At 32.9% G+C, this 15,660-nt stretch overlaps 2 protein-coding genes across 3 annotated transcripts; both read right to left on the minus strand.

Annotated features, from left to right (window-relative positions):
• Positions 1–1,558: 1,558 nt before the first annotated feature.
• On the minus strand, positions 1,559–5,075 carry LOC142629689 (uncharacterized). Its single transcript, XM_075803731.1, has 3 exons — positions 4,395–5,075; positions 3,462–3,621; positions 1,559–3,333 (listed from the first exon to the last, which is right to left on the minus strand). Exons 2-3 carry the CDS (start codon positions 3,613–3,615, stop codon positions 1,868–1,870), a joined length of 1,620 nt encoding a protein of 539 aa, XP_075659846.1. The 5' UTR covers positions 3,616–3,621; positions 4,395–5,075; the 3' UTR covers positions 1,559–1,867.
• A 3,689-nt stretch (positions 5,076–8,764) lies between these two features.
• On the minus strand, positions 8,765–11,507 carry LOC142627104 (UDP-glucose 6-dehydrogenase 1-like). 2 transcript variants are annotated; one of them, XM_075800902.1, is made up of 2 exons: positions 11,323–11,507; positions 8,765–10,464 (listed from the first exon to the last, which is right to left on the minus strand). In XM_075800902.1, the coding sequence occupies exon 2, from the start codon at positions 10,442–10,444 to the stop codon at positions 9,002–9,004; it is 1,443 nt and encodes a 480-aa protein (XP_075657017.1). In that variant the 5' UTR covers positions 10,445–10,464; positions 11,323–11,507; the 3' UTR covers positions 8,765–9,001. The 2 variants fall into 2 exon arrangements, with proteins under 2 accessions (XP_075657017.1, XP_075657018.1); XM_075800903.1 differs by having other exon boundaries at positions 8,765–10,482; positions 11,323–11,422.
• Between the last annotated feature and the right edge of the window lie 4,153 nt (positions 11,508–15,660).

The raw sequence follows: 15,660 nt of genomic DNA on the forward strand, positions 1-15,660 counted from the left end.
ATGAATAATCCGATATTTTTTTAGGTTTTTCTTTTAAGGGAAATGAAATTCCAAGGATACCCTTTTGTTGGAATTGGATTCCGATGTATTGAATTCCTGGGAATTGTAAAGAAAACAAAATCAATTGGAACTAAAGTCAGTTTAGGAACAGAGATTTCCCTTGGAAAACGTAAGCTTCTTTAATCCTTATTAGCATCTTTTTTATCTTATTTTCTCCAGAATCTTTATGTATTTTATGTGTTGAGAGGAGAGATATATAAAGGTGGAGCAAGATTACATATTTAGTCCTGTTTTTAACGGAAGTGGATTACAGATCCTTAACTGAGTTAACCTTAGGTGGTTATAGTATTAAACTTCAAATCACAGGAAGAGAATTTAAATTTCAGTCAAACAACATGTGGATAAATGTAATTTGCCCAATCCTTAAATTGTACATTCTTTGCATTCTTAATACACATATCAAATTTTGTATCAATTGGATATTATTTACTGTATGATTTATAATTTTATATTTTATGCATAATTTGAAACTTCAAAAACTTACAATTTAAACAATTTATTGATGAGATAGCTATTAATATTTAATTTTCTAGAAATTTTACAAGTATGAAGGATATAAGATGAAGATGTAATCCAATGATGAATTTGTTAAAATTCACCTCCAATAAAAAAATATTGAATAAGATTGTAATTTTAGGTTTCATTTAATTTTGTAACTAAACTTTATCCATATATTTTTAGGTAAGTCTCATAAAAATACTTCTTCTTTTTTCTTGTTCTTTCGGGTATGGCTGGTTAGTTTCAAGCGGTTTGTTTTTATTTATTTATTTTTTGAGTAAATAACCAATTGTCTTTGTACTAGCTGATCAAAATGTGACAATTTAACTAATAAACTTAATCATAATTGAAGGCATTGACTTTGAATAAGATATTCATCAAGCTGTTATAATCAATCCATTGCGCATGGTAGAGGGTGTGTTGATAAATGAAGATACCTGTTCGAACTTCGAACAATGCGGACACATTTCAAAGGCATAATAAGTGCCGGCTGAGCAGTGAACTCTGCCTCTATCTTGGTTGTTGTAACCAGTTCTTATATTTTTAATCTCAACAGGGAAGGCCTCGGATCGAGTGTGAAACAGCAGTCCACTTAAAGTTACTGTTGAAGCAGGCTTCAACCATGACATTACTTTGTTAGTTCAATTTAAAGAGCTTTAGAACTTAGAAGTTGGTAGGATGAGCAAGATTACACATTTCCTTTAAACTTCAGAAGCTTAAAAAAAAGGGGGAGAGATACAATTGAGGTTGTATTAGCGTTGCATGCATTTGGCTATCCAGTTGCAATATAAAGTTGAGCCATATGAAGATTTAAACTGGCTGAGCACTGTGATCATCTTACAGAAGCATGACTTATGTCCTATGTTTACCTCTGCATTTGTTCTGATGGTAAAAGTTTATGTAATGCTTCTGGCAGTTGATCATAGTACTCAACCAATGACAGATATATGCAGTGGAATTGTGGTTAAAGTTATATAAAGTTACAATGTGAAAAATAGAGAGAGCAAAATTGGTTTCCGACCCCAATAAAATATTAAATATACAAGAGCATAGCAACTTACAAAAAGCATGTTTGCTCCAGAGCATTTCAATATGCTAACAAATATGAGATTTCCAAAGAATGTACACCAAGGAAAATGGAAAAACAAAATATCCAAGGCTCTTAGAAGAAATGTTCTTGCATGACAGTTATAAGTTACAACTGCCAAAGCCTCAAAAATTTTGGCCCTTGAAAAAAAAAAAAAACCCAGATAAGATATGTACAAAGAAATTGACACAACTATCTCAAAGAGCCACTAGTTGATGCCTTTTAGTCATCCCTCTTCTTGTTATCCGAAGTGCCTTCCCCAAAAACCTCTTCGATCATGTTCCATGGGGATAAAATATCAAAATTTTTTAAAGAAGTTGATGTACACCTGGCATCCCAAACTTTAGCATCACAGGGCTCGAGAAAATAGAATTGACCCACATCGCTACACCAATCAGCTTCGCTGCGTTTTCCATGCTCACTATTAATGCCACGCACCTGTAAAGCAGTTCCATTGTTAACAGAACCACAGGAGCTACTCATATTGGCTTGACAATCAAATGACAAGCATGAGTCATCTTGGGCATAGAGATCCTCCTGATCACTCCCAGGAGTATTATCCACATGCTGAATTAACTGGTCAAATTTGCTCTCATCATGCGATTTCAAAACTGGTGCTTCCGGCAAAATATCCACACCACCATCTTCTTCAAGGACATCTTCTCTACCATGTCCCTTGCCACCGTCATCATTGCAGTCATCATCACCATCGTTATCGTCATCATCATCATCACTACTACAATCATCTTCTTCAAAAGAATCTACCTGATTATCTTGATCAGCAAGAGAGATAATAGCAGAGTCTTCATCTTCTTCTGAATCCCCAACCTCATAGGAGCCTCTATTACTTCCATGCCATTCATCATCATCACTGTCTATGTCCAGAAAAGTAGATCTGTTCTGAGCAGCACGTCTCCAAAGCATGAACACGTTGAAATAATAGCTTACAAGCTCCTTTTTGCTTCGAGAAGGAAACACCAATGACAGCTTCTTCCAAAAATTCCTACGCAGGGATAGAGGATTGGAGTAAACAACCTCATGAAAAATCTCCTCTTCTTCTTCAGTCCATTTGTGTGCCACCTCCTCTCCCATGTCAGAAAACCCCAAATTCACAAACTTATCATGCCCAAGGGTTTTTCTTAGTTCTTCCCGAGCTTCATTGACGTGCTGGCGAACACATCTAACAGAGCCAGAATCCAGACAGTCACAGGCTGTCCTGCCACATCCAGCATAGTAGCCCTTGTCTGTTGACATATCAGGCATTGGGATAACACAAGTTCCCATCAGCTTCTCCTCACTGCTGCCACCATCACTAGTGCTGGAATCACAATTCTCTGCCAGATCTAACTTGTTCTTATTTATATGATTGCCCCACAATGGAATACTGGCTTGATGATCTGCACCAAGAGGAACTTGTTTTCTAGGATAACGATCCAAGTAAGAAGGCAAGACATCCTCAAATGGAACTAATGTTCTCCGTGGGAAATCTACTTCGAAATATTCTGGGGAAAGATATGAGTAGGCTGATGCCCCAGACCCATCATCTTCTTCATTAGAACTGATGGAGAACGACGACAAGGGTTCATTGGTCTCAAGATCCTTGTCACCTAAATTTGAAACTTCAGTAACAGTGTCTTTTCCAAGTTCCTCATCCCACTGAAATTTATGAAAGCCATCCACAACCTCACCTGTTTCATGCAGAATATATTGAACATCAACAAACATTTTGCAAATAAAGATGGTTCAGTCCGGTTAACGGCACATGATACCAGCTTTGCCAGTGCAAGCTAAAAGATTACAAATCGCCTATTTTTACCTGAAGAAATAGGTTCTTGTGGGGCATTGTAGGCACTGTTACAAGGAACAAGTTCAGCAAATGGAGTCCGTGTATTTCTATAATCAGGCTTCCTTGGGTGCTTACAAGGAAGCTCTGGGAACTCCTCATCATCAAAAGACCTTTTAAATCCCATGTTAACCTGAAAGAAGAAGAACTAAAAGTTAAATTTGAAGGTGCAAAACAATCAAGAAGATCATTCAAATGTATCTGATGTGTGTGCGTGCGCATGTGTGTACCTATTTGCATATGTATATATAACCTCAAAATGAATGATGCACAGAGCCATGTTAATTTTCTGTTAAAGCTTACATACATAACAAGGAAATAAAATGTTCCTAAAATGATAACAATAAGTTATTATTGTAGATACAGATACCATTACATGTTTTACAGTTTCCACACACATGGAGGAAAACCAATAATAATAAGCAAATTTATTTACCCATTTCAGTTTTTAAAGGTTTCAACAGGTAGTCCTTTATTGATATAGTAAGTGAGCTAACTACGAGAGAACAATTGTAGTGGGTTCCTTTTTATTCTTACAACAAGTGGGAGGGGGGATGCGAATGCAAGTTCTCCGCATAGAGAGAATTGAGCAATTTCACTAAGCCACATAGCTATTGGCTGTAGTGGGTCCTAATTAGCTCAACTAATAAACTATCTTATGCGTTGGGATCGAATCCCAACTACATTAAAATGTCTTATTGGTGCCTTGAGCTGACGATAAAAAATAATGATCATAGAACAGAAGTTCAAAAATTCAATCATATCTATTAAAAAAAGCCAACAATGTAATCCAACATGCAAAAATCCTAATATAAATAAATTAAATACCAAAAAAATTGACATTTATAAGTAACTATATGGTTATCAATGAAGTAATAATCATAACAAAATTATTTATTTTTTTACCTCTCGAATCACACGCCTTAATTCGGATGATATGTTCACTGAATCACACGCCAAAGACGATTTCCCTACAAGGCTATACGTATCCCCAATTTAATTTCACCAAATAGAAAACCCCCAAATTTTTCTGAAACCCTAACCCTAGACGAAGCAATTACGCTTCCGAATCGCCTATCAAAACCCAAAATCGAGGACAAAAACTAGCACGAAACAATCAAGCACCGAAAAATCAATCAAACCCCTCTTGAAATTCACAGAAAACAAGAACAAACCCAAACCGAACGATTCGAAACCCTAGAAAATTCAAACCGGAAGAGAAAATCTACAAAATTAGAACCGAATTAGAGAGGGGGAATAGAACGAAACACGAAATTAGAAAAGAAAAGGCAAAGCTTTATAGAATTCGAAGGGTCTAAGGGACCGAATCGAAACCCTAACCCTAGAATTGGGTAAAATCAACGGGTGGAGATGATTTGGGGATCAATCGATAGAGGATTGAAAGAATTAAACAGATCAGGGATTTGATTCGAAGATTTGTTGAGATTAATCAGAGGAAAACCAGTGCTAGATCTAGAGGAGAATCGAAAGGAGTTAGCGATTGATCGATGTTGAAGAAAATATCAAAGAATATGTACGGAAACGCGGTTTTTTTTGTTTGTACACGAGACGGTTCGAATTCGAAGTATTTGAGAAAAACCGGGTTTAGTTTATATAACCGATAGCACTCACTGACCAGGCCACTATATAATAGACAAAACCGGCCTCCTTTGGAAATTACCATGAAAGTCCTCATTTAACTAGTTTTTTTTTTTTTTTAATATATATAAATAAAAAAATTAAGAATAAACAAATCCTTCTAATAATAATTAAATAACTGATAATCCAGAATTATCCACTCACAAGTCAAAGCTATAATTGAGGATATTCTTAATATATTTTGTAAATGTAGTGTCGGTTTAAAACAGCTTATTTAGTTAGAATTAAGAATTTTTTTACTAAAAGTACTATAAATAAAACTAAAAACTAGTTAAAATAGTATATTGAAACTTATGAATAATAACAAAAATATGTTAAATAGTAAAAAAGTTAGTTTTTTTAGCAACTGCTAAACGCAATTGTAGATTTTTCTTTTGTGTATAAACAGAGTATTGTGATTGTCCATCTTTTAGCTCAATGGATTACCCTTTTGTTTTGGACTGAACTAATTCTCATCTCCTCCTTGTTGCCTCGAATTGTCTAGGCTTTAGATAGAGATGGTCCCAAGCCCAATTCTTTTGGTTGTTCTTTGTTTTTAGTCGATCAATAAAATATTTATTTGACAAAAAAATTAATAAAAAAAATCAAACAAAATAATTTCTCAGTGTAACTCATATTAGTCATATTTAATCTATATAATATAAAATATAGTAACTTTTGTGGCATAAACTCACTTTTTTTGAGATTTAGGAGAAGCGGTAGGTAGACAATTGTATTTTTAATTTCTAAATAAGTTAATTCTCAAAATCATACACTGTATTTTTATTAATTAATTATATATGATCTTCAATTAATATGTGTATCACAAACATGCTTTTTTACAAACTAGGCTAATTTTCCATTTTAACCTTTTCAAATCCAATGAATATGATCATGTATTTTCTTTCACTTTTTGATTCATTAAGCTGTTCTTAAGTATGTAAACAAGTCAAGTTTTGTTGAGTAGTGAATGTTTGAAAATGATTCAATAACAAAAATAAAATGTTTAAATTTAACTCAAGTTCAAATCAAGCCTACAAATAATGTTCAAACTTAATCTTGTCAAAAAGTCTAAAAACTTGAGCTCGACTTGGCTCAACTTGATTTATTAGTCAAGCCAAGCGTGAGCTCATCGTCAAACTTTTAAGGTTGAAATCCAACCTAAGTACATTATCAAACCCATATCAAACTTATTATCAAGCCTATTTGGTTTGGAAAATTGGTCCAAACTTCCTATTAAATAAAGTCTTAGTTCAATATGTGTTTATTTATCAAGTTCAAATCAAGCTTATTACTAAGCCCATAAAAAAACTTAGGCTCGGCTTATTTTATATTAAGTACTAATATTTACGAGACTATTCATGAACTTTTTTATTTATTTTCTATTTGGGCTACTTGTTTATTAAACAAGCATATGAGTTTTGAACGCACAATCTTACTTTTTACTCACACACGTGGATTGAGAAAGTTTGAGAGAAAGAAAGTCATTTAAGGAGCAAAGCACATTGGAACTTTTTTTTTTTCCTTTCTAATTTACTTTTTTTTTTTTAATTTTCTATTAATAGATGGGGCAAAATGATTTTTAGCCAGAAGCTAAGTTTATGCGGTGTGAGTTTGGAAAGCACGTCTTGTGCATTTTCCAACTCACACATTTTTTTTGCGGGTCCTGTATATTGTTTATGAGACTCATAAGTATTTTTTTTTAGTAAATTTTTCTTTAAAATTGAGTCTCACAGTACTATTTATATATTTAAAAATTACTTTATTATAGTATTTTTAGTTTTTAATTTTCAACAATAAACAGTACTTAGAGAGACCCATCATCTTCACATACACAGCCCATTGTTTCGTAGAACACAGCCCATTGTTTGTTTTCAACTTTGCCGCAGTTTAAAATTGACTAGCAATGACGTCCAAAACCAGTCTCGTGTGAAATATTGACCTTCTAGAAGGCCTCGCATTCCCACTAATGCACTGTGCAACATATTAACATTTTAAAGCCTCTTTTTTTCTTTTTTTTTTCTTCTTCTATATATAACTGCTCTTTTACTCACTTTCAGCAAATCAACAAATCAATTAAAAGATACCCAAATAATGAAAAGGCTTAGTTTGTTGTCTATTGAGTTGTCAAGTCGCAACATAGATTACTAACATTGACTAAAGTCCAGACCAAAGAGGATAATTAAATCTATCAAATTGAGATTTTAAAGTGCACTCTTTATGTAATGATTATTCTGCAAGTATTAAGTGCTTGTAGAATATGAGAGTAAGGACCAAACTTTAAGTCTCCAAGAATAAGTTTTTAACTTTAAGTAAATCACAATTCCTGTAACCACTTAGTTAAGCATCGTAAAATTTAAATACAATTTCTTAAGGATTATACTTTAAGTTATTCAATTAAAATTAATTATGTGACCTTGGATGGTGTAATTATATATATACATAGAAGTAAAATTAGCCAAAGATAATAAACTAGTTGTTCCGCATTGGCTAATAAGCCATATGTATGGTTGAATTTAATTGGAGAATCTAAGGTAATCCTTAAAGAATTCGTATCTAAGTTTTATCCAGTATTTTAATTCATGGCATCAATAGTGTCATTTCTTGAAGTTCTACCGGAGACTAGGCCAACATGAAAAGTGCCAATCCTCTAGCAATCACCAGTAGGAAGAGAGGAGATCCAAGAAGGGTTTATGCATAGTTAACTTATCAGAGGCATATCCAACAAAACTCTTTAGTTAGGGCAGCCACCTCTTCTTCTTCTTCTTCTTCTTTTTAAAAAAAATAATATTTTATTTATGAACATTAAGCAGATGAAGGAAACAAGAAGAATTCACATAAAACTGAAAAGACTGGAGCAGTGGCCAGAGGTCTACCTGGTGGCTAACTTCAGTTCTTCACCAACTCCTGAGGAGGACAGGTTACCCAATTTCTTGATAGTGCTCACACAGAAAGGGACAGTTTATGTGTTTGTTTGTTTGTTTGTTTTTCCTGTTTCTGTAGGCAGATTGTACATTAATACAACTCACCCACTTGACTGGTTTCAAAACAGCAAGAAGGTAGGGTGACTGGTCAACTCCTGAGGCCTCAAAACATACATCCCATATGTAATTTTATTCGGGGGCTTAGCTCATTTCATATTCTAGAAGTTCCAAACAAGCAATCAGTGATGGTGTTGCATTTCCTGAAAATCTACCATCTTCCCCCTTATCTTTAAGAATTTCATGAGCGATGAGACTCTTGAAATATTTGAGAATAGCATATTAGGCACATTAATGCTCCATCTGTTTCAACAGAAAATATTAAAAATACTGACTTGTTTTGTAGTGTTTATTTGACATTAAAAATGAGCTAGAAAGCATTTCCACTCTATTGGATTTTTTGTCCATCGAAAAAACATTTCCGTTAACTTGCATTTTCCATCTTACCAAACAACAGAAAATGCCGAAGTTTTCTCGAAAACGTCCTGAAAATTCTCTAACTACTCGAGTAAAAAGTAAAAGCATTATCTTTGGAACTTTGCTCATAGAAAGGGGGTTTCTTTTTTTTTTTGTTGGGGGGGGGGGGGGGGGGTCAAGTGTATTTGAAGGAAAAGAAAAGCAGATGAGACTTATTGAGTATAACTACTTAAGATCATATCAGCTAAATAGGTAGAATGGTATTAAAAAATCCTGAGTTGTGATTTATTACATTATATCAAATAAAGAACATATTCCAATTTTCTATTAGCTAAAGACAGATTCAAGGATAAAACAGAAGGAAGAGAACATAAAACCCAACTCTAGAAAAAGGTAAAATTTGGTAGGACGATGCATCCTCTCTCACAAATTAATTCCCTGCTCACCATGAGCCAATAGAAATTATGCTTCTCATTTTTATGCCACAGCAGGCATGTCCTTCAGCCATGGGTCCAGTGGCTTACCAATGGAGTAAACGATAAACCCAATTTCCCTCAGCTTCTCCACATCCACAATATTCCGGCCATCAAACACAAATGCAGGCTTCTGCATATTATCATAAATCTTCTGGTAATCAAGCGTCTTAAACTCATCCCACTCAGTCATAATGCAGATACCATGAGCATCCTTAGTTGCCTCATAAGCATTCCAAACAACGCTGACTTCCTTGACGGATGTAGGGCTCAGTGGCTGAAGATGAACTGGATGGTCCCAATCAAACTTCTTCATTGCAAGATCCCTCTGGATCTGATCCCCAGTCACCTGTGGGTCATATATGCTCAATCGAGCTTTGTCCCCCAACAGCCCTTTACAAACATCAATAGCTGGGGTCTCCCTGGTATCACCAGTGTCCTTCTTGAAAGCAAAGCCCAGAATTGCAATCTTCTTACCGGAGACTGTGTTGAACATTGAGGCAACCACGCGGTTCACAAACCTTGTCTTCTGGTAGTCATTCACCTTAATAACCTGTTTCCAGTAATTCGCTACATCAGGAAGGCCATTGCACTCACAGATATAGACCAAGTTCAAGATGTCCTTCTGGAAGCAAGACCCACCAAAACCAACACTGGCATTCAAGAACTTGGGACCAATTCTTGTGTCCTTGCCAACAGCATGGGACACTTGGGTGACATCTGCACCAGTTGCCTCACAAAGTGCTGACATGGCATTCACAGAAGAGATCCTCTGTGCCAAGAAGGCATTGGCAGCAAGCTTAGAAAGCTCAGCAGACCAAAGATTAGTGCAAATTATACAATCCACAGGGACCCAATGGGCATAAACATCTTTCAATGCTTGTATTGCCTTTTGCCCATCTGGGGTCTCCCTACCTCCAATGAGGACTCTATCAGGATTGAAAAGGTCTTTAATTGCAGTTCCCTCGGCAAGAAATTCTGGGTTGGAAAGGATTTGGAAGTTGATCTTCTTGCTATTGTGGGTCAGGATCTTTTCTATTGCCTCAGCAGTTTTCACTGGGACTGTTGATTTCTCAACCACAATTTTGTCAGATTTCGATACATCAGCAATCATTCGAGCAGCGCTCTCCCAGTAGGTCAGATCAGCTGCTTTGCCAGCTCCAAGACCCTGGGTCTTGGTAGGAGTGTTAACTGAAACAAAGACTATATCAGCCTCGAAAACATGTTTCTCCACATCAGTGGAGAAGAAGAGGTTCTTTCCTCTGCACTGCTTCACTACTTCATCAAGGCCAGGCTCATAGATGGGAAGAGTATCACTGTTCCAGGCATTAATTCGAGATACTGATATATCAACCACGGCTACTTCAATTGCAGGGCACTTAAGTGCAATCACAGCCATGGTAGGCCCACCGACATACCCAGCTCCAATGCAGCAAATCTTCACCATATTTGTTTGTTTTCAACAGCCTACAACAACAACCAAGTCTTGAGTCCCAAAAAATTTGGATTCAGATATGGATCCTCAACAGACCAATGAATGATACCTAAAAGATAAGACATTTCTAAGCATTTGATGTCTGAAGTGACTATCACTCCTATACTTGACTATACAATCAGGGGTAGATTTTAAGAGAGCAAAAACCATTCAAACAGTTAACCAATCATTCCCAAACAATCTTTAATCATAAAAGTTCAACTTTTTTAAAGCTTCCTTTTTCAAGGTACAGGTTTTAAAACAAAATCATTTTCAAAAAGCTGAAAATAAGCTGGATCAACCGGGAACCATATATACACCAAAAATCATAATCAACTTAAGAGTGACATCACATTATTCATCAAAAAGAGATCAATTCTGCATTTTATAACGATAAAATTGAAACTGAAATTGACTCATACACAGAGAAATCAGATCTATGGACTCCCAAAGTGAATAGCACTATAAAAGTTGAAGATCCAGAACTTCAAGTAGATGCAAATGGGATTACAGTATTATGCACATGCAATTGAAATGCAAAGCCTCATTTCATATGATTTGGGTCTCTCACAGCTCAAAAAATGACATACCACAAAACCAAAAATCCCAATAAGCAGATTCAGCTATCAGATCTACACTAAAAACATGACAAGACCAGCAGATCTGTCCATAAACAAACAGTTCAACCCACCAAAACATAAAAACAAAACAAACCCACGCACAAAAATGCATAATTTAAGCATTTGACAAAGAAACTGAAAGCATAACTCATAACCCGAATCATGCACAACCCACATCAGCTAAACACAAATAGAGCAAAACCCAATTGAGTATAGGGAAAAATGGATTACCTTTACTAATGATCACTGGATTTTGTGCAAAGAAAAAGAGAAAATCTGATGATGCAGAAGAAAAATGAAGGAAAGAAATTTCTTTTTTCTGCAGAAGACTGAGGAAAATGGAAGACCTTGCCTTCCATATATATACCCCACCAAGGTGTTTGTTTCTTAAAAAAATTATTTAAAAAATTAAAAATAAAAACACATTACCGTTTCTTTAGATTTAGACCATTCTGTTCAACACGTTTTCAATTTTGCCACTCACCAATCATGATCCTACAACTAACCACCAACCAGTTGATTTTTAGTTTAGAATAGCAAATTTTTTTTAATTATTTTTAAAATACTTGTAAATGAAAATCATAACGGTCATTTTTTAATTATTTTAAATCTTACATAATTTTAGTATGTTATTTAAAAATACATAATTCTAAATAGGGAATGATAATTGATTTTTTTTTTAAAGGTAAGGAAGGATAATTGGTTAGTGTGATATTCTTTAGAATTGTTAAGATAACATTAGTAAAGAATACTAAACATGCTTTCAAAAAAAAAAAAAAAAGAGAATACTTAACATGTAACAATTATTCTATGCATATGATATATGTATTTATCGCATATATCAGTTGCATTAAAATACTTTATTCTTAATATATCATGAAAAATACTACCTTGTTCATCACATTTTTATACATGTACCATACTTATATAATTATTTTTCTAATAGAAGTCACTTCATACTTTTTTTCTTATTTTTTTTTATACAAAATATAATTTATACTCTAACCTAATCTAAGGGTATATGTGTGTGAAACTCCCTTCTAGAGACTTGAACCCCAGCTCTTGCCCCCCACATCCTACAAGCATTTATCCTTGTAGCGTGACCACCCATCAAGGGGGAGCGGTGGTAAGTCACATCATACTTAGTTAATGTTAAACGTTAACACAAGTTGTTGCTTTATATAATATATATATTTCATAATAATATATGAATGGTTAAAATCATAAAGGTATTAGACTAAAAATAAATAATAATAATAATAATCATAAATGTGTGTTGTGACGTTGAATGACCATAATATTACATATAATCATACTCATTCTATTATAAATGGAGTTAAATGAATTTTATTACATCACTAACACTTTTTTTTTTGTTGAGGAGAGAATGACCATAATATTACATATAATCATACTCATTCTATTATAAAAGGAGCTAAATGAATTTTATTACATCACTAACACTTTTTTTTTTGTTGAGGAGAGACATTACTAACACTTAAATTAATAAATATTGACTCATATGTTTTTTTTTGTTTTTTTTTTAGAAAAGACATTATTAACACTTTTCTTTTAGAATCTACATCACTAACACTTTTTTTTTTTTTTAAGAATCTGCATTATTAACACTTAAATTGAGGAACATTAACTCATATTTTTTTAAAGAAAAATGCTACATCCACAAAATTAAGTTTTACAACAATTTTACAACAAATTATATGTGTTAAGTTGTTACAAGCTGTTACTTGTGGGCAAAAAAATAATTTGAGTGGTGGTTCAAATTAAAAACTTAGAACAACCTGTTACTTAGGATTTGTTGTAAAAATATTATGAACGTCACACGTTTTTTTTAATGATAATTTAAACTTTTGATGGTATGAAAAAATTCCATTCACTCATTTCATAAAGAATAAATAGGATTCTAACTTTTGAAGAACAAATTACTTTAAAAACTCAAGAAAAACTTAATGGGTGATGAAATACACAATTTTGCATAATCTGTAAAATTCTAAAATGTTTGACTACTTTTCTTAGTTTATTTAAGAGGTTTAGCTTTTAAAGCCTTACTCTTATATTTATAATTTGTTTTGATGAAGAACCTTGTGTGAAAATAGTTTTCACATTTTTTAATAGTCGGTAATATCATTAAAAAGAGTAATTCTTAGGTATTTTCGGAGCACGAAGAATGGTGCTCCTTCCTCTCACATTTATGGTAGGGTCCGCTCATTAAATTCATGGTGGAGTCTACTATGAATCTGAGAGGAGGGAGCACCATTTCACTATACTCTGGGACTACTTATACTCTAGGACTACTTAAGAATTTTCCCATTAAAAAAATGATCAAAATAAAATTATTTATTGACTTTCTTTATTTAACTTAGGGTGAGATAAAATTGTTTTTTAATAAAATTTTGTGAAAAACATCTCTATTTAATGCAAAGCTAAATAAAAGAAGTTTAGATATAGATTTCTAACTTATTTTAAGGTGTTAACTAAACATGAAAAAATAAAATAATTTTTTAGATTTTTTTTTTGTAAAATGATTTATTTAAAAAAATGTTAATGTCAATGAGTGTAAATCTTGACTAATTTATTTTTCTACGTATAATAAGCTAAAAAAAAAAAAAACAAGAAATCATAAAGAAAGTGTTTTACCATGCCTAGCTTATTTTTCTATATACAACTTTCTTTTTTGTTATGGAAATGATTCACTTGTTTCCTTTTCATTTCTAATCTAGGGGTCAAAGAAAGAAGGAAAAAAGCAAATGCCAAAACTATAGTATTTTACCAACCAAGATACTATAATAATAGTGCACCGACAAAACACTTTTCTGAAATGCAAAGCAACTCAAACATAAATACATATAAAAAAGGTTTTCTGGATTTCATAAAATGTCAATGTTTATTTTAAATATTAATCATGAAAAGGTGTAGAGAAAACTTTAAATGGCAGAAAAGTTGCTCTGGTCCACATGGACAGAGGGATTGAGTGAGATGAAAGCCATGACAAAATAGAAAATAGTATATGCAACATATTTTAGAGAATTTAAATTGGAATAAATTGAGTTCAACGATGCATGATGGTATGGTTGACCAATATTATACAAATTATATTCATGCATATTCATATTATTATAATTTATAGATATTATTATTTGGGAGACGTGTTAGACACTACAAGCTCATTACCACTAATAAATTGATTAAAAAGGAGGCTTTAAATTTAAAGGCCCATTGTATTCTTACTCACATAATCTCAACAGTAAAAAGAATTTCTGACTTTTTGCATGAAATTTTAGAGTAGTCCTCGTGAAATTTTAGACCAGTTTTAGGACGTAACAAACTGTGAGAAGGTAGTTATTATTTACATATAGACTTATTATTTTTTATTCATCTATCACACTTTATCGCATCACAATTGTAACAAGAAATTGTGAAAGATTTTGTGATTTTAGACTTTTTTCTGAAATTTTATTCATAATGAATAATTCTTACTGTGCATAACTGGGTAACATGATAGCCCGTAAATATTGTTTATTTGTATTATAGTATATTACTTATGCATACAATGTAATCATTATGAAAGGTTCAAATCTTATAATACTTAATTTGATTAAAACTAGCAATTTTATCATTCCATCCCATTAAAAAAAAAAAAAAACACATTCCATCCCATCACAGCATTGATGATTTGTCATTACATCATTTTTTTCTTTCTTCTTTCATGATAAACAAACTTTTTTTTTTTTTTGGAGAAATAACCAAACTATCTTTAGATACTTAAAAACCAAACGAGATCTTATTATCATAACTTAAAAGAGAAGCAAAACATCATAATAATGGTTGGCCTCCAAATTGCTTTTGGCTAAAATTTCTCCAATTCACTATAAAACGATTCAAATAATTATTCATGTGTTCTTTTAATCTCATGTCATATTTAATGAGTCATGTAATTTAACACAAATTCATAGTTTATGAAGTGTCACATAATAATTTAAAGGAAAACTTTATTCATACTATTAATTTTGCATTCAAATTTCCTTCATATTGTTGACTTTATGATATCTCTTTGTCAAGGAAAGTAATGCGGAGATAGACATTTTAATTTATACAGTAAAATGTTGATGAAGCAACTCGCTAATTAACTATTCATTAAACTATTCCCTCGGGTGTAAGTCAATCTTATAGAATGAAATTATTGCAAATTAAAAGAAGCACTGTACTTTTGTTTTAAAAAATTGTTAGTACTATGTGCCATATATATATATGGGAACCATATTAAGTCTGAAATAAAGTATAAAGCATAGAATGTTAGTACTTAGTATCAGGCTGTCAGGATACGTGGTATATTGTGATAATCAAGGTAAACCATTCAAATAAGTCATACAATGGCATCACTCTCATGACCACACATCATAATTGATTAAATGCCATGTTGACATTAAGGCAATGCCTATCAAAAAATTAAAAGAGACATTAGGGAATTGGCAACTACAACCGCATATGCCTGAATTTATGTTTTGCGGCTTTGAAAGACTTCAATTCTTATATTCCATTTAATGAAGCTGG

This window comes from Castanea sativa, chromosome 3 (genome assembly GCF_040712315.1).
Source record: "Castanea sativa cultivar Marrone di Chiusa Pesio chromosome 3, ASM4071231v1".
Lineage (NCBI taxonomy): Eukaryota > Viridiplantae > Streptophyta > Magnoliopsida > Fagales > Fagaceae > Castanea > Castanea sativa.

Bases quoted from the DNA above. Each gene is read 5' to 3' on its own strand.
- LOC142627104 (XM_075800902.1), bottom strand. From the start codon at position 10,444: ATGGTGAAGATTTGCTGCATTGGAGCTGGGTATGTCGGTGGGCCTACC.
- LOC142629689 (XM_075803731.1), bottom strand. From the start codon at position 3,615: ATGGGATTTAAAAGGTCTTTTGATGATGAGGAGTTCCCAGAGCTTCCT. The intron at 3,334-3,461 runs GTAAAAATAGGC...TGCATGAAACAG, and splicing joins ACAAGAACCTATTTCTTCAG to GTGAGGTTGTGGATGGCTTT.